Genomic DNA, 23407 nt, shown 5'->3' on the forward strand with positions numbered 1-23407 from the left:
TCACCAAGGTCAATCCATGAAAAAATCATTAGAATAAATTTTTTTCTCTAAACAGGTTGATAATCGGATTCGAAACCGGAAATCGGATAATGACAATTTTCAACCAGTAATCGGATAGTTTATCGGATCGGATAATTATCGGATATCCGGTAGAGTTTCGAATTCGAATTCGGATACCTATTAAAAAAATTTCGCCGGATATCGGATCGGATTCGGATAGCGGATTTTCTTATCGGATTCGGATAGTAGTGTATCCGAGCCGAATCCGATCCGTTTACAGGCCTATTGGTGAGTGAGTTCATACTCCTGCACCCAACCTCGTATTTGAATCGGTTGTGCTTCCTTGCGGTCCTTCAAACTGCTCATCTCTCCTAGGGAGTTCTCCAGTTCTCCTAGGTTCTTTTTCTCGCCTCCGGTCGCCTTCTCGAAAATTTTGACCGACATTCGGGTCATCGATCAGTCTTTGCTCCCTTTGTAATGCGCGCCTTCCCGCATCACTGTGATCAGGTGTTTGCGGTGCCATCACTTGATTGGTCAACGTACAGAGCGTCTGACTTACCTCCAATAACTGGAGTTTTAGTTGATCCAATTGATACTGGAGTGGATCTGGAGGATTATTACCTCCCTGACCACCATCTTCCCGCACTTCAAGAGGTCGACTTCCCTCAGGGATATTTGGATTATTAGCTTCGGGAATTTGAACGCCAGCTTCTCGCTGTGCTGCTGTCGATGATCTGGAAACCATGGCTTTCTGAAGCGTTTCCCACAGACGGCGCCAAATGATGCGTCCAAAATCTGCTTAGCCCTTAGATCTCTTGCGTATGACTTGCAAAAACGAACGTTAGATGTGGCCCGACCGCTGGGATCGAGAGTCCACCTCCGAAGGCTAAGTCAGTTGATGAACTTAATCATAAACGGCTCGCTTGATCACCAGAGGTAAGGAATGAATAACGAGAATACGATTCAGATTGTATATGTCCCTCTACTTTATGGGTAGGTGATGTCTTATATAGGGTGTACCTTCGAATCTCCTTCGTTTGATGTATTTGAGCCTTCTTCGGATAGCCGTCAGATCTTAACGAATAGATCCATTGAGTGATAGATCCGTACTAGGTTGGGCTATTAGATAACTTTTTTGATAATATGATCGTTATATAGTAGTTATCCATATAACTAGCGATAAACATCTTCCGTAAATACTACTACCCATCTCTTTGACGATGAGTCCATTCCGATCATAACGAATTAGGGCGTGCTTGGGACTGAGTTAGTTTACTTCCTCAGCAAGCTACCTTTTGAACTCGGCCCCCTCAAAAGCGAGTCAATTTCTTTCGTCCCGACCGGGGTCGAGGGTCGAACCAAGGTTGAACCCGGTTCGGTTATATTTTATCCATATCAGTCACAAAATTGTTTAATCTTTGGAAGAGTAGGAATTTGTCAAATAATTTTCAATATATTAAAGAGGAGGAAAAAGAAGCAAACAGAAGCAAACGATTTATTTTATTGGAGTCATCTGAAATCTGATTCCATAGAATTGCATAACCAAACGCCTCCTTGGGGTAGCATCTTGGAGTCCAAGGCACCGATCTGCGGCAGCCGACACGAACCGCTAAAAATCTATTCCTTGAGATGCCTTACATTCTTTTTTGGCGCTCGACCTTTGATTTCACAGCTAGGTGAAAATGGAGATAGCGGGAGAATCGGCAGAAACGAATGCGACGCAAGCTGAAGAACCAAACAGTTCTATATTCCCTCTTTTTCCTCTCACAGAAGCCTCTCTACAGAGTAGTTCGGATTCTCAATGGCTTTGCAATCCCAGTTTCACTACAGATCTGTCCGTTGTCCAGGAATCTCTTGCTTCACGCCATAAAATAATTTCCCTAGAACAAGAGGAAGAGGAAGAAGATTCCGACAGAATCCTCCAGGCGAAACCACAACCTTCATACGATCTTTTGGATTCTTCTGCATCTGATGAAGGTCGAGATAATGAGTCCAGGAGCGAAAAGAGGGTACAGGAGAAAAAGAAGAAGAAGCGCAAAAGGAAGAGATCGAGAGAACCGGCGACCAACGATTATGCTTCTAGAAAATCGACTGTTCATACTTGGGCGGGTTCCGACACCAAACCTGCCAAGGATTATTACTTCGATTCTCGCGGTGACCGTGATAATTTGGCATTTGGAAGTCTCTATAGGTACATGGGTTTTCTTCTTTCGTATAACTTTTATTTCCAAATTGCAAATATGATGTTTTTACTTTGTCTTTGGGAGCGTTCGAGCTTACGACATGCATTCACTTCAATTTAGGATGGACGTTGCACGTTACAAACTTCATAGCTCGTCGGAGTTGCCTGGCTCTCACAGTAAAGCTCTGAACCGGTGTAAAAATTGGGATTTGTTTGTGGGTGGAGACGAAGATAATGATGCATTGGACAGAAAGTTAAGGTGCGGAGGGCGATACTGGTCTACAAAATTCTCAGCTTTAGAACGCCACAAGGATTTTAAGCGTGTTCGAATTTTTGCCCCTGACAATTCATTGATGGTTCCTGGAGAATTTATTCCTTTGGATGAAACTTCCAGTGAAGGTGGAGATGTTGAATCGCCATCAAAGATGAAGGTGATTGAAGAGTCATGGGATGATGAAGTGTTAAGAAAAACAAGGGAATTCAATAAGATTTCGAGGGAGTTTCCACATGATGAAAGGGTTTGGTTAGCCTTCGCTGAATTTCAGGATAAGATCGCAAGCACGCAGCCACAAAAAGCTGCTCGTTTACAGATGCTCGAGAAGAAGATAAGTATATTAGAGAAGGCTACTGAACTTAACCCGGATAATGAGGAACTGTTGTTGAGTCTGTTGAAGGCTTATCAGAGAAGAGACGGTGCGGAAATTCTCATTGAAAGATGGCAGGAAATACTTATGCGGCACTCTGGGAGTTGCAAGCTGTGGAAAGGGTTTCTGAATGTCATCAGAAGTGATTTCTCCAGATTTAAGGTTTCTGATACGGGAAGGATGTATGCCAATGCTATCCAGGCTCTATCTAGCACGCATACCAAGCTGTGTAGGCAGGTTCTTTTTTTTTTTTTTTTTTTTTTTTTCCACATTAATATTATCAACTTTTTCTACTGGCAGTGTGAGTTTGTATATCTTCATTTTTTTTGGGTTGGAATTCTTGAGATATGCAAAATAACCTTGTCGCTGATGTTGTAACTGTATTTTTTCATTTCGGAGGTACTAGGAATTTGTATCTTTAAATGTCTCACCTAGAATAATTAGTTGTGTGTCTCTGCTGTTAGATGCTAAATATGCACTAACAGTGATAGCTAATTCACTGGTGGTTTTGTGGATGAAAATAAATCAAGTGAGGGAGGCACCACTGGAGCTAAGGAGAGACCGCCAATTGGTTTTGCCAAAAGATTAGATTTGCTAATGCAGTTGGACAGACATATAGCAAGATTTTCTGCTGCGTCTAAATATGCTCATAATTTGTGCGTTAATGGTTTAGCTTAGGACTATGATGTATGATTGTGTATTGTTCAATCTTACAAAGTTCGTATTTCTCGAAACCTCTTGTATTAGTATATTCGAATGATAATTTTTCGTTGGTTTTGTGGCAAAATACTAGTTCCATTTTCTCCATTATGCTTTAAATATGTAGTAGTCAAGAAATCTGATGAAAAAAAAACGAATAGAAAAGGCCGAAACTTACTGGGAAGAATCCATGCTTTGACCGGAATTTTGGTCAAAACTACAATATCTCAGTTTCAACCAACGTCAAAACTGGCCTCAAAACCAAGATTCCAATCCTTGGTGCAGCTGAAGTAAATTAAATATCTTGTTGAGTGTTTCAATCCAAGAGTTTGAGAATTTAGAATACCTTGCTCAATTTGGGCTTCAATCTTCTCCATAAACCCAAGGATTTCAATGGAAGTGTTAGGAGTTTTTTTCAAATTTCAACAAACTTATCAAATTTGCCTTCATTCTTCTCTATCTTGATCTCAAATCTTTGAAACTTGGCTTTGAAACTATCGAGGCTCTTTCTGTTATTGTCAAGCAGTTCATGTTATAGGTTATGCAGCTCAATGTTAGTGATATGATCTCCTGACATGGTTAGTACCACCCACCCAAAATTCATAAAAAGGAGGAAGAGGTGGAATCTTCTCCTGATCTAGCTCTGATACCATTGATGTAGTCCTCGGTTATAGATGGTCAACTAGGAGCTAGTATTTCGAGATCTCAATTCCAAAAGTTAGGGTTTTGGGATTTTACGATTTTCAGTAGTTGATTGGGGTACATAAGAACATAGGTTGTGGCTGTGGGAATGGGCTGTAACTTGGATAGTAGTATGTGGGGATGATCCCAAAAGTTTGGGACAGTTTTGATGGTTAGATTGGTTTAGATCTAAGTTTCAAATTTGGGTTTCTTTGGGGGAGTGCACAAATTTGAAAGGGGTAAAACCTTGGATGGTAATGTGAGTTGTATTCTGTATTGCATGAAGTGGATAATATCCAGAGGTTGTGGAATGAATTTCTAACATGTTTTAATGGCTAGTTTGCACTGAAGATGGGTTTAAAGGGCTATGGTTTAGGGAAAAAGGGAAGTAGGGGGAGGGGGAAATATAGGGTTGGGGAACTTAGAAAACTAGAAGTAGAACTGCTGAGATTCAGATCAAAACTTACTGTTGTTGAAGAACAGCTCTGACAGGCTCGAATTGATCCTTGAACTTTAGGCCTCTTCAATGGAGATTGAATTTGGCAGCTTAGAGGATGTTTGGGGAGATCAATTGAAAAAAAAACACGAAATTTTTTTTTGGGGAGGGGGGTTGATGTTGAGTACTTTAGTCCCACCAGGACTGAAATATAAACTAGGACACAATTAGGACCTGAGTGACTGTTCATGTGAACAGTAACTTGAGCTTTTATATTGGAACTACAACTTCAAATGATGGCTTAAATAAAAGAGTAACTTAGTCTATGCTCATGCTATTATGGTGCTTGTAGGGAGGTTCCCTACACCTAATCTATACCTAAGGCATCGTTTGTTTGCAAGATAAAAAGGGGTGGGGCCTTGGGGGAATAGAAAAGGAAAGGAAAGGATTTTGTGGAAAAGTTGCAAATATGGGTCCAACTTTGATTATATCCCTCACTTTCCTACAGAGTCCCACTAAATATGTGGGACTTTTAAAAGCAATGGGGTGGGAAAAGTGGGATGCCGTGTTCGCAGACAAGCTTCCTGAATTTAAGGAAGCTTGTCTGCCTGCTTTCCCACTCCATTTAACCAAACACTCCATATTTTGGAATTTTGTGGAAAAGTTTACTTTTTCCCACCCCACTTCAAATTCTTCAAACAAACGGTAATAATGGTGGCCGAGGCTGTTTTTAGGTGGCCGAGGTGATGAAGAAACCCAAGTTTGCATTACAAACTCCATCAACTTGTACAAGGTATTCTTATAGAATCCTACTAGGAGTATGCTGTTTTTCTTTTGCCATCACAAGAAAACATTGGCAGACTACAATATCGAGATTTTGTAATGCTGATCTTCAAGTTTTGGTTATTGATTGATTATTGATCCTCTTTAATTTTAGAAACTTAATGCGAGACTCAATTAATATATACAGCTGTCCTGGACCCCTGGTTGACTATTCGTCTAATAATGAAGTTACATAAATATGGGTGCAATATGTCAACTCCTAGCCCATCATGCTTCAATCATATAATAAGGAAAGAATTAAATAAACAACATGATAATCATATTCCTATGATGCACCTAATGCATGCATGTCTTAAACAACATATATAATCACAACAGCACATCATAGCATGCAATTGAAAGCATATTAAAAACATGAGTATTAAACCCAATATATGCATGTTGTTTTGTCACCTGAATGATCGTCCAAAACCTTCAAAATAAATCCAAACTTCACAATCAAACACACCACCAACTCATTGGAGCTCATAGAATCATGTTGTTATAGTTAGAAACTTAGAATTAGGTTAGGGTTCATTTTGGCCAAATCAACCACAAGGCCACTCAACAAACTAGGCAGTCGGTTAGGGCTGGTTGGCCCGATCGACCGTCTCCAGGGTTGAACAGAAGCTTAGATCTGAAATTCACACCTTTGATCCACGAACCTTAGGGGGTTTTAGGATGAAGGCATGGATTTCAACTTTGATGCACCTTTAAACTCATAATCAACAAACAACCAAAAACAAGAAGAACAACCTAGTTCTAAAGATCTAATCAATCTAAAGGAAGATGATCCTATTCTGGAAAGTTCTGTAGTTGGAAAAGATTTAGATCTCATCCATAGTGCTAGATCTAATTAGAGTTGATGGAAAACAAAGGTTGTTCTTCAATAAAATTCGACTCCCCACAATATATTTATCCAATCAATCTCCTCAGGATTGAGAAAGAACAGAAAGGAATTGAAGAGATTGATATTCTTACCTTCAAAATTGAAGACCACACATGATCCAAGCTTTCTGCTATGAACATTTATTTTCTCTCCGAAAAGCTCCCTATGATTCGCTCTAGAACCCTTGGCCGTATAACATTAGAATAATCGTGAAATTAGGGTTTAAAGCCATTAAATAGGTGTCAAAGCTCATAAAAACCTTGAATTTCCCATACTTTCCTAGCCAACCAGCTACCTATGGTGGCAGTTTGGCGACCAACCGCCCTTGTCATCGACTTGCAATAGAAGGTTCAGTTTGTCTGGGGTGGTTCCAGACATGACTACAAGCTATTGGGGAGGCTTAGGGCTCATACCTGGGCTTAGGCATCATCCAACTTCAACTCCTAGAAGCTGGTAATCCACCTTCCCAATTCGCCTGGGTTTGAGTTCAATCGTCTTTCAAATTTCAACATGGCGGCAAAACCTTAGTCTCTGCCATTCAAGTCTGAATTCAGATTCTAATCCAATGGTTTCTAAATGGATGGCCCACAACTTCCTTCTACTGGATTCATGGGTCCTCAGGCCTGCATGTAGAGTTTCGGGTTAGGATCCCAGATATCACACTACTAACATGCTGCAATGACACTCTAACTTGGACTCATCGGAAATTATAAAAAATGACCCTGGTGTGATTAGGGGCCGTAGTGTTTTTGGCAGCAACCCTAGGCCCTAACCGGCCCTTGGAAATGATTTGCATCCTATGGCTCCGGCAAAGTTGGTGAAGACTCGAAGAGTTGGCATCAAGGGGAAAAGCCTTTCTTTCAATGTGAACTTCCATCTTCAGGTGAACTGTAGAATCCATAAGGCTCCACTCAGTGGTGCTTGAATCTTATTTACTCTAGGTTAAGTACCTGAATAACTAAAAATAAAAAAACATCCAGACTACCTATATATGGACTTGCCCATTCATTATATAAATTTTTTTGTAGCTACGAATCTATAGGCAAACAAGTATACAATGGGAATAGGATTTGTGCCTGAAACCAAAGACAAAAATAATGCTGTCCCTGATCCCTCTCCAATCCCTGAAAGAATTGTTTTGCCACTTGATCTAGTTATGTTAATGAAATGTTGAATCCCTATGAATTCTGTGGTTGTTGAATGTGTTGACAAACCCAATTGAAAAAGAAGGTAGTTACTGATGCCCCTTTCAGTCCTGATGGTGTTACGACGCTGTTAAGGTTGGATGTGTAATAATGTAGTGTCCATTTTTCCCTTTGTTAGAATAAAGATGCCAAAAGATGATATTACCCTCATTAGGATGTCATTTTAGATTTCAAAGAGCTGGATCCTAATGATATGAATAACATACCTCAAGGTCATTTTGGGTTTTTTTAAAAAAAATACAAAGATTGTGCATCATCAATTAACTAACGGAGCTTAACAGAAAGGGGGTATCAGTAAATACCCCCCCTCCAAAAAAAAAAAAAGAAGAAACATTTTGGTGGTTGAGAAAGCATTTGTGATTCTCCACTTCCATTTCTGTCACTTTTTTTAATTTGGTTTTAGTGCAATTAAGAGATTGTTACTCTTACTTGTTTATACGTGGTTTAGGAAGCAAATTCTGAATCTCTACTTGCTTTTCTGTTGCCTGTTTTTGAGATGATTTTAAGCTAGTGATGTTATGATATCTGTTTTTCACTTTATATGGTGAAACTAATGAGTCTGGAAAGTTATCATTGAAGTCAAGTTTTCTTATCTGAGTTCTGTTTGATGCAGGCCCTTCAAACTGTTAAACCTCTGCCGGTTGATTCTTCTGTTGTTCAATTAGAACTTGGCCTAGTTGACATATTTGTCAGCCTCTGTAGGTTTGAATGGCAAGCTGGCTACCAAGAATTAGCTACTGCATTATTTCAAGCTGAAATTGAGTATAGCTTGTTTTCTCCTTCTTTACTTCTCACAGAGCAAAGTAAACAAAGACTATTTGAACACTTCTGGAACAGTGAAAGTGCAAGGCTTGGAGAAGAAGGTGCCCTTGGGTGGTCTACTTGGCTGGAAAAAGAGGAGGAAAATAGGCAGAAAGTTATTGCTGAGAAGTCTGCTCAAGAAAATGAAGGAGGTGGTTGGACAGGTTGGTCAGAACCACTATCAAGAAATAAAACAACTAGTAAGCATTTGGGTGACATTGAAGAAGCTGATGCGGGTGTTAATGACGCTGGAGAGGAATTTGAGACAGAAGATGTCAAGCAGGAAGATGATATTGAAGATTTGCTAAAGAAGCTTGGAATTGATGTTGATAATGAGGGTGAGGGTGAGATTAAAGATGCAGCAACCTGGAGTAGATGGTCAAAAGAAGAACTGTCAAGAGAATCTGAGCAGTGGATGCCAGTGCATGGAAAAAATGGTGCTTCCTTCATTCTTTCTTTATTATTGGTTACATCTGTCTTCATGTGAGATTGCATCCATTTGTTTTACTAATGTCTAGTCATATACCATTATAGAAGCTTAACATTCTGCTGATATGAAAAAATAGTTCTAATGCAGACTATGTGACTTAAGGCGTTGGAGGGGTGTCTAACTGGCAAATTGTCCACTTAGGCATTTCTTTGGCACCCTAGGGATGTGCTGTGTATGATTATATTTAATTTAGCAATGATATAACCTATTCAAATAATGCTTTTAATGACCTAATACGAGAAGAGCAACTGATAAACTAGGTATACGATATAGCATTAGTATATAATTTTCAATGTAAACTTAAGGCATGACATCGAACAAAGTAAACCAGTGGAGATCGACTGTGGAAAGGATTAACATACTAGGTTATCAAAGTTTACCTAGGATATAAGAACATAAGAAAGGGATATAAATAAGAAGGGGATATAGAAGAAAGGGGGATAGGGTACTACTGTACTAGGCTATCTCGGCCATAGGCATCTCACATACAGCTATCTCAATTGTTGAAACAAGTAATTCTCAGAGCAAATGATGCAAATCCTGCACCACATTGGACTATTTTCCTTTGAAATCAACCTAGGGTTGATAGATATGGGTATTGGGCCTTTGTCCTATAGGTTCATATAGCCATGGGCCTATAATTGTAGTGTCAAGGCTAAGTAGGAAATAGTTCAATTATTGGCTTATAAATTGTCTGACTGAGCGGATGTCCAACTTAAGTTGTAAGGGCAATTTAGTCTCTAATTTATCCTGCAATAATGCTGAGGAAGAATAAGATTAACCTTTTCTTATGTTTTATTTCAGTTTTAAGCGTCTAAGCTCTAAGTTTAGTAGGAGTCCTTGGTCTAGTAGGTTCGTTAGTTCTGTTTATTTCCTATTTGTATTTTGAGTTGTAGGCATAGTTCAAATTTTGATGATGATGGACCGAGATTTAACCAAAATCTCGGTCCTCAATAAACTGAGATGGAACCATGTGCTAGTTTTGAAAGCCTGAGGTTTCGACTAGTTTCGACAATACTTTGGGAATTCCGGTAGTTTCGACCAATAGTTTGGGAATTTTGGAAGTGGCGGCCAATAAATAGTTTTCACCCAACCCAATTTCAGCAGTTTTGATGAGTTTTGACAAGTTTGGTGGTTTCGAGCAGTTTCACTGGTTTTGACCAGCCCATCAAATGTTGAGTTCTACCCCAGAAATCTTTGGTTTCAACTCATCTCAGCCATGTCCTTGTTTCTGGCTGGTTGAAACTGGCCTCAACCGAGATCTTGATCCCTGGTTTTAACTTGAAAGGCTGTTTAGCTGTGTTTATACCATCTAGAGGGAAGAACAAATTACAGTTCAAATAATTAATGTTTTCTCTAAGCTTTGAGTTCCTCTTCTTGAATATTTGTTGCTGCAAGTATTGTTTTGCTCAATTTGGTAGAGAAGGTTAAAGATTGAAGAAATCCTAACTTCTAAGGTGAGATCAAGCTTGGATACTTGCTGTGGTTGAATTGACAGTCTTCTACACTTCATCTCCAATTCTCCATTCAATCCAAGCTCCTACAAGGTCCCATTTAGGCAACTAGGAGTGTACCCTGTCCCCATACTTTTAATTACTTACAATTTTTATTTGTCACCCCAAACCTCTGGCTTGATCCATATTTTCCCTCCATTATCAATGACTCCTATTCCTCCTAAACTACCATCAGGATTCAACCAGACTGGAGCCAGAAGATCCCCTCCATTCCTTTCTACCTTTGATTCAACTGCAGCCAAAACAGACCAGCCAACACTTATGACTTAAGTATTTCTCAGGGGTGGTCAACGTTGCGGTTTGGGGCGGTTTCAGGCTGAAAAACACCTAGCCCAAACACGGCCCATTAGCAAAATAACAGTTTCGGGTCGGTTTCGGTTTGGGATCGGGCTAACTAACAGTTTGGGCTAACGGTTTAAACTCGGGTTGACTAACGGTTTAGGGTGTGCAAGAAAAAGAACAAGAATAAATAATTTAACATCCTACAACAAAAGACAAAATTCTATGAAAAACTAAGTTGCTATTGGTCAATTTTTATTAGAAAAATCCACCCATCCTATAGAAATCAAGAACCTAGATATTAAGTAGTAGAATAACTATTTGATCTTTGAAATTCATGCATAATTTTTTTAATTGTCTATACCAGCTACCTAGTAGTAATATAATGATTCAAATACTATTTAATGTAAAATCATAAAACGGGTTATAACGGGTTGCGGTTCAGTTTCGGGTAGGTGCGGGCTCCACCACCCTCAGCCCAAACACAGCCCATTAAGGTTCGGGCCGGGCCGGTTTGGGCTATAACGGAGGCCAGTGCGGTTCGGTTTCAACGGTTCGGGCTACAAATTGACACCCCTAGTAATTCTTATATGAAATCCTATCTTGAAACCCCAGTATCAAGAATATTCATGACTTTCAAATGAGCCATCCAAATCCTTCCAAACTTGGAGGATATTACCTGTTAATGACTAAAATAGTCATTCTTCTCTAACTGCTCCGACCAGCGGGTTCAATACCAGTTGTCTCGACCATAGGGATAGTGGTGGGTCCGACCATCATGTTAAGGGAGCCCGATATAGGTAAACTCCTATTGCCTATCAACTTCTTGGAAGGATAAGTTAGGTAAAGAACTCTTCGTAGAGTTACTTTCCTAAGACAACTCGTCTTAGAGTCATATTCCGAATCTAACTCTATCATCTTACACTATATAAACATCATAAGTAGGCATAAGAGAATAAGTATTCATATTCTGGGTGATCAATTACTTGAATTCTCTATTGAGTAGTTGTGATCATATCTTATTGGTATTGACTTGCTCGTCGGAGACGTTCCTCGACCACCGAAGGTCGAGCACTTGTTTTGCAGGAACGTGACAGGGAAGGACGAGCAGGATTCTGTATCAACAATTGGCATCGTCTGTGGGAAACACATCAAAAAGTCATGGTGCGAGCAGGATCAAAGATCGTGAATGATAAGGAGGTCGGGGATGAAGTCGATAAGGAAAATCCTCCACCAGAAACCTTGGAGATTCCTCAGCAGAAGGAGAATCTTGACCAAAGGAAGGAGAATCCCGAACAACCGGAGCAATCTAACCAATTCGCAACAATGAATCAGGTTGATGAGCTTCAAAAGCAACAATCTGAGCTTCGAAAAGAAATCTCATCCTTGAACGAACTGGTTAGGATGACCATGCGTCAAATAATCGCCCGGGAGCAAGGTTCTCAAGAAAATCAGAAAGTCCTAGAGGGAAGCAAGCATGACCATCTAGTCATTCCTGACTAGACACCCCGACCGTCTCAAGGAGAACAATAGAAGTCAAAAGAGAAGGTGGGAGAAAAGTCCCGAGGATCAAATGAAGCAATTCCAAAGAAAGATCCTCCAAACGACGAGGATAACGACTGAGGTAGCAGCGCTAATCCAGTCAAAGATCCAAAAGACAAAAGGAGCGATCATGGCCCAAGTAAGCGTGAAGAGCACATGAACAAACGAATCGAAGAATTGGACAAGAAGTTGAAAAAATTGAAGGATCCGAACAAAGACCAGCTATATGCTATTCTAAAAGTGGATCCTTTTGTCCGAGCCATCTCAGAAGCGGAGATGCCAAAAAGCTTCAAGTGCCCTACCTTCACCTTGTTTGATGGATTGCGATGCCCAAAGCATCATATCACACGCTACAAATTGATTATGTCCACGTATAGACATAGCGAAGTGGCTATGTGTCAAAGTTTCCCTGCCTCTCTGACCGGTGTAGCGTTAGATTGGATCTTGGCGCTACCAAACAGTTCTATAAAAAGTTTCGATCAACTAGGTCGGGTGTTCCTATTATGCTTTCAAAGCGGAGTTGGAATCATGAAGAAAGAAGATACTTTGTTTTCTATAAAACAAGGTCGAATGGAGTCCATTTGAAATTTTCTTCAAAGATTCAACAATCTTACCATGCAAATTGAAAGCTTGGACGATAAAATTGCTTTCCATGCATTGTACCAGGGACTTACCCATGAAGGGCTGCTCGAACGACTACTACTAGATATGCCAAAAACGTATACGGAGCTAGTCGAGAGATGCCATAAACAAGCAGAGATATTGGAAACCCTAGAATCTCGGAAGAGAGAGCCAAGGGTTGAAAGGAGAAACAGTTGAGAAAGGGTACCACCGACCAGAATGTTAGGGCTAAGTTCGATCAGGCCTGGTCAAGCAGAACCCTAGAAACATCAAGAGGTCGACCATCTTCCCCTTAATGCAAGAATGTCGGAGATTTTGATGCAAATCAAAGATCAAGGAATTCTCAAATGGCTGGGTAAGATTCGGGCACCCCCAGGAGAGCGTGACAAAAGAAAATACTGCGAATTTCATAAAGATCCGGTCATTGGACGGATGATTGCAGAAACCTAAAGATGGAGATTGAAAATTTAATCTCACAGGGACACTTGAAGAAATACACCCAAACCAAACAGCAAGGTTGACCATAAAACAAGTTCGGTTGGAAAAGAGGGAGGCCAGATAATTGAGGGGAGAGAAGGAGTCCGACCAAACGCCGACCAGAGGTGGATGACAGTCAAAGAAAGAGAAGTCCAATATACACGGTGTTTGGTGGCCGACAAAAGAATCAACCCAACAGGCAAAAAAAAAAGCACAATATATTGGAAATATTGAAACTAATAGAAACATATCAACAGAGCCTATCACTTTTTTCTCCAAAGACCTACAAGACATCACAATTCCTCATGATGATGCTCTAGTAATCAAAGTTACCCTGGCAGGAACTAACGTTCACAGAGTCCTGGTAGATACTGGATCTTCGGCAGATATACAGATATACTATCGTTATAAGCCTTCGAAAAGTTGAAGTTAAGAGAGGATATGCTTGTCCCATGTGAAACTCAGCTTTACGGGTTCACAGGTTCATCAACCTGAGCAGAAGGTACTATTTGGCTAGATTTGCGGATTGGAGAACATCCAAGAGATAGGGTTGTACAATCCAATTTTATGGTTGTACGGGACTTATCAGCATATAATGCTATTCTTGGACGACCAACTCTTTGTGCGCTTGAAGTGATGGTCTTCTCTTTACGCATGAAGATAAAATTCTCAACCACAGAGGGAATTGGTGAATGTACGGCCGACCAGAAATCTAGCCTCCAAAGCTACAACAATTACATGCGAAAGAAGGCAAGGACGAAGTTGACAATGACTATTGAAGTCAGAGACGATCGAGATGAAGAGACTTTGCAAAGGGCCGAACCTGTTGAAAAACTTGAAAGAATCTGCCTCAATCCCGACTAGAGAGGCCAAGGCACCATGATTGGATCAAAGCAAGAAGCATATTTCAAATCCAAGCTCACCGAGTTTTTAAAGAAAAATTCTGACGTATTTGCTTGGTCGGCAGAAGATATGTCAGGGATCGACGAAAAGGTTGCTGAACACAAACTATGTATCGATCTACAGGCCATTCCGGTGGTGCAAAAAGGAAGGAATTTCGCTATTGAGAAACATCAAGCCATCCGAACCGAGGTGCAAAAACTAAGACAATCCGGTTTTATAAAGCGCACCGATCACCCAACATGGTTGGCTAACCTGGTGATGGTCAAGAAGACAAACGGGAAGTGGCGAATGTGTACAGATTATATAGATCTTAACAAAGCTTGTCCAAAGGATTATTATCCACTCCCAAGAATTGATCTTTTCATAGATGCAACTGCTGGACACAAGATGCTCAGTTTTATGGATGCTTATTCAGGGTACAATCAGATCCTAATGCATCCAAACAATGAAAAGCACTCAACATTCATGACTGACAAGGACATCTATTACTATAAGGTAATGCCATTTGGTCTCAAGAATGCAGGAGCAACCTACCAAAGGGCGGTAAACAAAATCTTCGCAAATCAAATTGGTCGGAATATGGAAGTCTATGTAGATGATATATTGGTGAAGAGCATCTCAAAGAGAGACCATTTGGCTGACCTAGCAGAAGTATTCGAAGTATTTTGAAAATATAAGATGAAGCTTAACCTTGAAAAATGTGCTTTCGGAGTATCCTTTGGAAAATTTCTTGGATTCATGGTATCTCAAAGAGGAATCGAAGCCAACCCGGAGAAAATAAAAGCAATCCTAGACATGAAACCACCAAGAAACATTAGAGAAGTCTAGTGTTTGACTGGTCGGGTAGCAGCGCTGAATAGATTTATTTCCTGATCGGGGGAGAAATGTCTACCTTTCTTTAAAGCATTGAAGCAGGTAGTCAATCAAAAAGGTGATATCTGGAATCATGAGTGCTAGGGAGCATTTGAAGAATTAAAAGAAAAATTGTCCCAACCACCTTTGCTCGTGATGCTGACCAACAATAAGGAACCAAAATTATACTTGGCCGCATCATCAGTCACAATTAGTGCAATACTCGTTGAAGAAGGTAATATACAAAAACCTGTCTATTATGTTAGTCATGTTTTAAACGATGCAGAGACTCGTTACCCATAAGTGGATAAACAAGCATTAGCGCTAGTCATAGCGGCCAGAAAGCTCCGTCCGTACTTCCAATCTCACCCCATTACAGTGATGGCAAATTTACCCTCGAAAAAGATTCTTCGCTGACCAGCCTTGGCAGGGAGATTGGTGTCATGGGCGGTAGAATTGAGCGAACATCAAATAGATTTCAAACCTCGACCAAGTATCAAAGCTCAATCCCTAGCAGATTTTATTATTGAAACATAGGAGTCGAGCCAGAATGAGACCGGGCCAGTTACTGAATCAATTAAAAGATGGACTTTATTTGTGGACAGATCCAGCAATTCACAAGGGAGCGGAGCGGGTTTATTAATGAAAAGCCCAGGGGGATTTGAAATAAAATATGCCCTTCGCTTCAAATTTAAAGCTTCTAACAACGAAGCCGAATACGAAGCCATGTTAGTAGGCTTAAGAATGACCAAAGCTCTAAACGTCCAACATCTAGAAATCAAAAGCAACTCACTACTGATTGTAAATCAAGTAAAAGGAATCTATGGAGCTAAAGAGTGAATAGTGGAGAAATATCTGAACCTGATCAACAATTACAAACAATACTTCCAAGATTTGGAAATTACTCAAGTATCAAGGGTAGAGAACGATTGGGCAGATTCATTATCTCGCTGAGCCACGGAAGGCATGGATGTCCAGGCACCTGCGGTCTACTTGGAAGAACTTGCGAGTCCCAGTATAAATATGGTCGACCACATGCAAATTTCAACCGAGCAAGGGTGGATGGAGCCGATCATACACTATTTAGAGAACAACCAACTCCTAGAAGACCAAAAAATTGCCCGAGCAATACGACAGAGAGCAGCTCAGTTCACTATTAGAGACGGGTTATTATATAAAAGATCCTTCACCCGACTACTCCTAAGATGCCTGGGACCAGTAGAAGCAACCAAAGTTATGAGAGAAGTGCATAAAGGGATCTGCAGAGCTCACCTAGGATCCTGGACACTGTTCAGTACAATATACGCCAAGGTTTTTATTGGCCGACCTTAGAAGAAGATGTAAAAGACTTTGTGAAAAAATGCGACAAGTGCCAGGCACACACAAATGTCTCTCACACACCAGCAGTTCCCTTGACATTAATTTTGTCCCCGATACCTTTCGCAAGATGGGGAATAGATTTGGTAGGGTAATTATCAAAAGCGTTAGGGGGAAAAGAGTACTTGGTGGTAACTGTGGACTATTTTGCAAAATGGGTGGAAGCAGAACCCCTCGCAACTATTAATACCGAGCAAATGAAGCGCTTCATCAAGAACAACATATTATACAGGTATGGAGTCCCAAAGATATTGGTGACCGACCGTGGAAAACAATTTGAGAATGCAACCTTCACAACATTTTGCAAGGAGCAAGGAATTGAACACAGGTTCTCATCAGTAGCATATCCCCAAAGTAACCGCCAGGTTCAGGTCACTAACAGGACTATGCTCGATGGGCTCAAGCAGATGCTCGACCAGCTCAAAGGAAGATGGGTGGACGAACTACCCAGCATCCTATGGTTGTACCGAACAACCCCAGAACGACCACGGGAGAATCACCGTTCCGACTAGCCTACGGTGCAGAGGCAAGAGTCGCAGTGGAAATTCAAGTTGGATCACTTCAGGAAAAAGAATTTGAAGAAGAAGCAAACATCAAAGGAATGCAAACTAATTTGGATCTGATTGATGAAATAAGGGACGGAGCCCAATTTCGACTTGAAGAATATCAGCGGAGAAAAGCAACATATTATAATGCCAAGGTTCGGAATGAACAATACTACGGTAAACTTGTACTTCGTCGAACGACTGCCTCAGACCCAACCAATCAAGGGAAATTATCCCCAAATTGGGAGGGACCATACATAGTCATATGACAAGTCGCCCCAGGAGCGTATCATTTACAAGACCTGGAAACGAGAGATAGGATCCCTCGATCATGGAATTCAAACAATCTCCGAAAATACTATCAATGAGCATAGTCACCACGAACGTCACAGATACTTCAAATTTTGTTATTTATTTCAGTGCGTAGTCACTAGGGGAGATTCCTAACCCTAATACTGCAAATTTTACTTCATCAAATAAATGAAGACGATCATATTTTTTCGCTACACGATCTCACGTCAATTTGACTAACCAAGTAGAAAGACCTAAGTCTCTTAGGCGGATAAGACCTAAGATACTTAGGCAGAAAGACCTAAGATTTTTAGGCAGAAAGACCTAGGCAAAAAAGACCTAAAATAATTAGGCGGAAAGACCTACGACTTAGGCGCAGAAAGACTTAAGATACTTAGGTAGAAAAAACCTAAGATACTTAGGCAAAAAGACCTAAAATATTTAGGCGGAAAGACCTAAGATACTTAGGTAGAAAGACTTAAGATACTTGGGCAGAAAAGACGTAATATTATTAGGCGGAAAAGACCTAGGTAGAAAAGACCTAAAATTTTTAGGTAGAAAAGACCTAAGATTCCTTAGGCATGAAAACTTCAAAGATTTTTTTCATCATACTCAAGTTATCATGCCTCGGGGGTAGTGGTTTATGATCGAGCAATATTGACGAACAATTACTTGGCATTATGACCGAACAAACCTTACTGAACAGCACGGCTTAAATGATGAATAATATACTCAGCAATAACGAACACTGAAAATTACTTCACATGTTCGGTATCAACAAAGAAAAAGGTCGGACTCTTTACAAAGCCGACCAGCATACACGAATTATGTAGTGCCGATCATATACTCCATTATTTGAAATCTCTATCCTGACCTGAATGCCACGAATGACCAATATACATTACTTCAATATACCGAACAAATATACTTGTATAAAAAAGATATGAGATAATGCATAAAGGAAATACGACCGAACATAGGTACTCGCATTGAAAAGATGATAAATATGAAACATCATATACAAAAAATACCATTGTTTCAAAACTGCCACGGGCAGTAAAAAGTTCAAGGATTGATGGTCGATAAATCAGAAAGATGACTATTCGGTTGCCACGTCAGCTGAAGATTTTTGGCCGGCTACATCAGTGTTCGTTGAAGGGCCGGCTCCCAATCGGAGTTAAGAAAATCCTGGATGTGCACCTCCTTGGGCAGACCAAAAGCCTTCTTACCCACCGCCCAAGCTGGCCGAGGAATGTTGAGATCATCATAGATGCTCGGATCGATATACTTTTCCAGCTTCTGAAGATCAAGTCCCTGGAATTCCTCGATGATACTGGAAAAAGCTGCACGCCGACCATATCGAAATCCTGGGGCAGCAACCTTTGCCACAAATTGCTGAGAACCCTTTGTTCGGATCCATCTGCGAATTACTTCATGACGCCGCTCATTGGAAAGATCTTGGAATGTGGTTGGAGAAGCTTGATTAAGTTGTTCGGTCAAATCCTTAATGAATTGGTCCTTTTCAAGCTTCTCTTGCTCGGCACATGCAAGAGCTATGTCTTTACATTCCAAAGAATTCTTAAGGTCGGCAACCTCTGATTTAAAGGCGGATGCTTGATCTTCGGCAGACTTGGCCCAAGCATCCGATTCAGCCTTCTCCCCGGTCAGACGTTCTACTTGGGCACTCAAGTCCTTAATCTTCCCTTCAAGCATATGGATGGCGGACACGTCTCTCCGAGCAACCTCCAAATTTCCCGCCCATGCTTGAGTCAAAGCACAGGCCAACCTAATGAAGGAAAGGTTATTCAGAAGAAAGTAAGTAAATAAGAACAACTAAGAAAGTTACTCGGGAAAAAGACTTGCTTTGTCATCACATCCTGCATTCGAGAAGAACCAATGTCTGATAAAAACCTCTGGTCGACAGGATGCACTACTCCTGGCAACCACTCCTTAGCCACCTTAGTCCCATCTTTTTGATTATTTAGAACATGGGAATCAGAGTTAAGTGACCAGTTAGGATGAAGCACCGGGGAGTGAATGTTGGGGACGGCTCCCGCAAAAGGTTCCAATGGAGAAGAAGAAAAAACATTCATATCTTCTCTCGAGCCGGCAATAAAGGACATGGGTGCCTTCTTCTTGGTTGCTCGGGGAGGCAGATCTGCAGCGCTTTTGGGTCTCTTAAAAGCCGGGGAAGTTAAAGTCAGCTTGCCTTTGGGGCGAATCCGATCAGGTTTGGTCGGCACCCTTTCTTTAGCTTCCTCAGCCTCCTCTTCAGTAGCCTGTTCACAAGCCTCGGGATTAAGTTTCACTGAATCAAAAAACATACATCCTTAATCCTGATCAAAATAACATGCTTACAAACAAAATTTGTGAATCAAGGAAACACGAAGTATAACTCACTGGGAAGGAACCTCCAATGACGCAGCACATTGGGGTATTCCGGACAGTGGCCATGAACAACAACCATGTTCTTGTCCTCACAAGGAAGCAAAAGAATCCTCTCCCTGGCACGCTCCTCGGCCTCAGTTAGAATGGGAAAGTCATATGACCCTTCAAGCGGTCCTCGGACCCAGTATATCGGAAAGGAAGGTGCGGAAGGTGGTCGGACAAATAAATATTTAGGGCGCCACCCTCTTGTGTTGGACGGGAGGGTACCAGTCCCGACGAAATTCCCTTCCCAACCACATTGGGAAGCTGTTCGTTTGGATAAATAGAACCATCCATCTTGCTCTTGTTTCTTCGTCATAAAAAAATGAAGAAAAAGAGCAAGGGATGGTCGGACCTTAACTTTTTTACCTGGCAGAATCCCCAAAAGCAAATAATGTTTCTCCAACTGTTCGGCATGAACATCCCTGAACACATACCGAAGTGAATCATTATCTCCCTCAAGAGGGGATGGACGGGAAGACGGAAACCACTTTTCAGAGCGTCTTCATAAAGGGCAAACTCTTCGGGCCGAGGAGAATTTGCCCTCTCATTAGAGGTTGGGACACGAAGAATATGGTTAGAAGGTATCTCATACTTCTGACGAAGATACTCTAATCTATCTTCGGTCATCGACGAAGGAAGGAAGTCGGGACCAGAGGAATATGGATCATAGTCTATATGGTCGGGAGTGAGATCCTTGTTCTTCTCAATTGTATACTCTTCTAAAGACAGACTATCTTTCCAACGTTTCCTTTCAGCCTTGAAACGAGCTCAAGCACTTTGGCCAGCTACCCTTGGTCAGGACTCTACATCTAGTTCACCATCATTACTAGTGGGCTCACGACCAGAAAATGTTTCAAGTGTTTCTTTGGACCTACCATCGAAACTCTGTTCGGGGTCTACAGAATGTTCGGGGTTCTCATCTATCACAGAGGCAGAGGGACCCTCTCTTAAGTCTTTCCTATTTTTTAAGACTGTAGAACCTTTCTTCACAACTACCATATTTCTCTAATGAAATAAAGGGAAGTTGTCAAGGAAAAATAAGAAGAAAAATACAGGCAAAAGAAAAGGCAAAAACCAGAAAATGTATAAGCATACTGGTTATTATGCAAGCCATGGAAACAAAAGAAAGAGATGCAGAAGACTTACTTGTTAAAAGATTGTTGAAGGAGACGAAGTGCAACACCAGTTCGTAGGAAGAAAAACACGTCAAAAGAGAACGGAACAGTGTCGGTCTCTCACTCACGAAGTTGTAGAAGCAGAAGAAGAAATGAGGAAGATAACGACAGGTATCTATATATATAGATGCATAATTTTCCAATCCAAGGGTGCTACAGATTCACTCAACGAACAATGGAGATTAAATCAACAGGAGATCCTCATCTAACGACTAAAATGATGAGTAGGTGGACGGTTGAAGATGAAAGGTTGTCATAATGATGATGTGCAATTAATACGATCAGACATAACATGACACGTGTCAAAACCTCGCAGTCATTGAAAAACGTGCCTTGATATCTGCGCACAAATGACGGCTACTCATAAGTGGGACGTTACAGTTTTCAAAATGAAGACCTTGATCGGAACGACCAAAGTCTCCACGCACGAGAATTATATAATCCCTTGATCCGAACACATAGTTCCCGACCTCAATAGTCATTCTTCTCTAACCGGTCCGACCAGCGGGTTCAATACCAGTTGTCTCGACCATAGGGATGGTGGTCGGTCCGACCATCATGTTAAGGGAGCCCGATATAGGTAAACTCCTATCACCTATCAACTTCCTGGAAGGATAAGTTAGGTAAAGAACTCTTCGTAGAGTTACTTTCCTAAGACAACTCGTCTTAGAGTCATATTCCAAATCTAACTCTATCATCTTACACTATACAAACATCATAAGTAGGCATAAGAGAGTAAGTATTCATATTTTGGGTGATCAATTACTTGAATTCTCTATTGAGTAGTTGTGATCATATCTCATTGGTACTGACTTGCTTGTCGGAGACGTACCTCAACCACCCAAGGTCGAGCACGTGTTTTGCAGGAATGTGACAGGGAAGGACGAGCAGGATTCCGTATCAACATTACCTATCCAAGCTTAGTCTATGTTTCAGACCATTCTGAATTCATTTGAACGAACTACCAAAGATATATATGGTTTTCTCCCCATTTCAATCTACCTCTAGAATTTTTCCTTTTTCAGCTTAAAACCTAACCTAATGACCTTAAACCCAACCCAATCATACCATGCATAAATATTACAAATTGTTACCCACATCAACCCCAGTAATGCAGGCCTAGTATAGGGTTGCAATGGTGGGCTCTTAAGGGAAGGGGAATGAGGAGAATAGAAGGGAGAAGAACAAGGGAAGTTAGAAGAACTGAGGAAGGAAGTCTCTCAATTAAAAAAAATAAAAAGAAAAGAAAAAAAAGAAACTCTGCAATCTTGTGAATCTGAAAATGTATCCTAATACAATCTATTTAAATTTAAAGTAAATGAAAGACAAAATCCTAGTCGAAACTAGAAGCTAAAACAAAATCTTAACCAAAGTCCAGCTCACTGTTACGTAGGAATATTAAGACAAGTAAAGACTAAATTAAAGCTGCAATGGAATACTTAATCAAGTTCAACTCTTGTTAGACCAAACCGGAATATTAAGACAAGTAAAGACTAAATTAAAGCTGCAATGGAATACTTAATCAAGTTCAACTCTTGTTAGACCAAACCCCTTCTGACCCCTTTTTTTGGGATTGGATCGGAACCAATTAAACCGGGGTTTGATACTGCGTTTAACCAGAGCCATAACTTCTAGGCCATTGGACTCCATGCCTAAAAAATCCTATAGCCCCATAGCCTAACGTAGCCTAACCTTTTAATTCTGGAGTATGGAGTTAATCCTAGCCTAGATTTGGCAGCTTGGTCCTCATTCAATGGAGGCTACATCACCAAATTCTTATAAAAGCGAGAGACATAGTGATGCGTCCAAAATCTGCTCAGCCCTTAGATCTCCTCGAGATGACCTGCAAAACGAAAGCGTCAGACGTGGCCCGACCGCTGGGGTCGGGAGTCCACCTCCGAAGGCTAAGTCAGTTGATGAACTTAATCACAAACGGCTTTGCTAGAAGCACAGAGTTGAGGAATGAAAGGCTGGGAAAGGTGATCTAGATCGTAAGCCTCTGATAGTTTACGTCTACCAGTGTGTATGTGAATCTGAGTCCCTCACCTCGTATGGCAGTGAGGTTTATATAGAGTGTGCCTTCGAATCTCCTTCGTTGGATGCACTTGAGCCTTCTTCGAGTAGTCGTTGGATCTTAACAGTTAGATCCGTTGAGCGATAGACTTCTACTAGTTTGGACTAGTAGAGGACTCCTGAGATAACCTCTAAGTTATGTGATGATTATACCCTTCATAATGATAAGCAACAGCCGTCAATTTGTGCCTGCCATCATTAGGGCAATTAACCTAATCCATAAGTTGGATTAGGGCGTGCTTGTAGCTGAATTAGTTTTCTTCTTCAGCAAGCTATCTTCTGGATCCGGTTCGCTCGGGAGCGAGTCGATTCCTTCCGTCGAGACTTGGGTCGAGGGTCAAACCAAGTATGAACCCGGTTCGATCATATTTTCTCCATATCACATAGCATTAAGAATGTCCAAAATTCTTTTCGGTAGTATAACTGACGCTGCCAATTTAAAGCTTGGTGATGTAGTTAAGAATGTCCAAAAGGGTCAA

At 40.9% G+C, this 23407-nt stretch overlaps 1 protein-coding gene across 4 annotated transcripts in view; it reads left to right on the forward strand.

Annotated features, from left to right (window-relative positions):
• Positions 1-1503: 1503 nt before the first annotated feature.
• Positions 1504-23407, forward strand: part of LOC149011265 (uncharacterized) — a 120996-nt gene continuing 99092 nt past the window's right edge. For all 4 annotated transcript variants that reach the window (XR_016174394.1, XR_016174395.1, XM_089161181.1 and 1 more), the window contains exons 1-3: positions 1504-2191; positions 2304-3063; positions 8172-8796. Coding sequence is in view for 2 of the 4 variants with exons in the window: in XM_089161181.1 (XP_089017307.1) it covers positions 1683-2191; positions 2304-3063; positions 8172-8796 (1894 nt within the window). In the remaining 2 variants the exon portion in view is untranslated. The remainder of the gene's footprint in view (positions 2192-2303; positions 3064-8171; positions 8797-23407) is intronic.

Source organism: Hakea prostrata, chromosome 7 (genome assembly GCF_041222555.1).
Source record: "Hakea prostrata isolate BN-2017 chromosome 7, UWA_Hpros_2, whole genome shotgun sequence".
NCBI classification, from domain to species: domain Eukaryota; kingdom Viridiplantae; phylum Streptophyta; class Magnoliopsida; order Proteales; family Proteaceae; genus Hakea; species Hakea prostrata.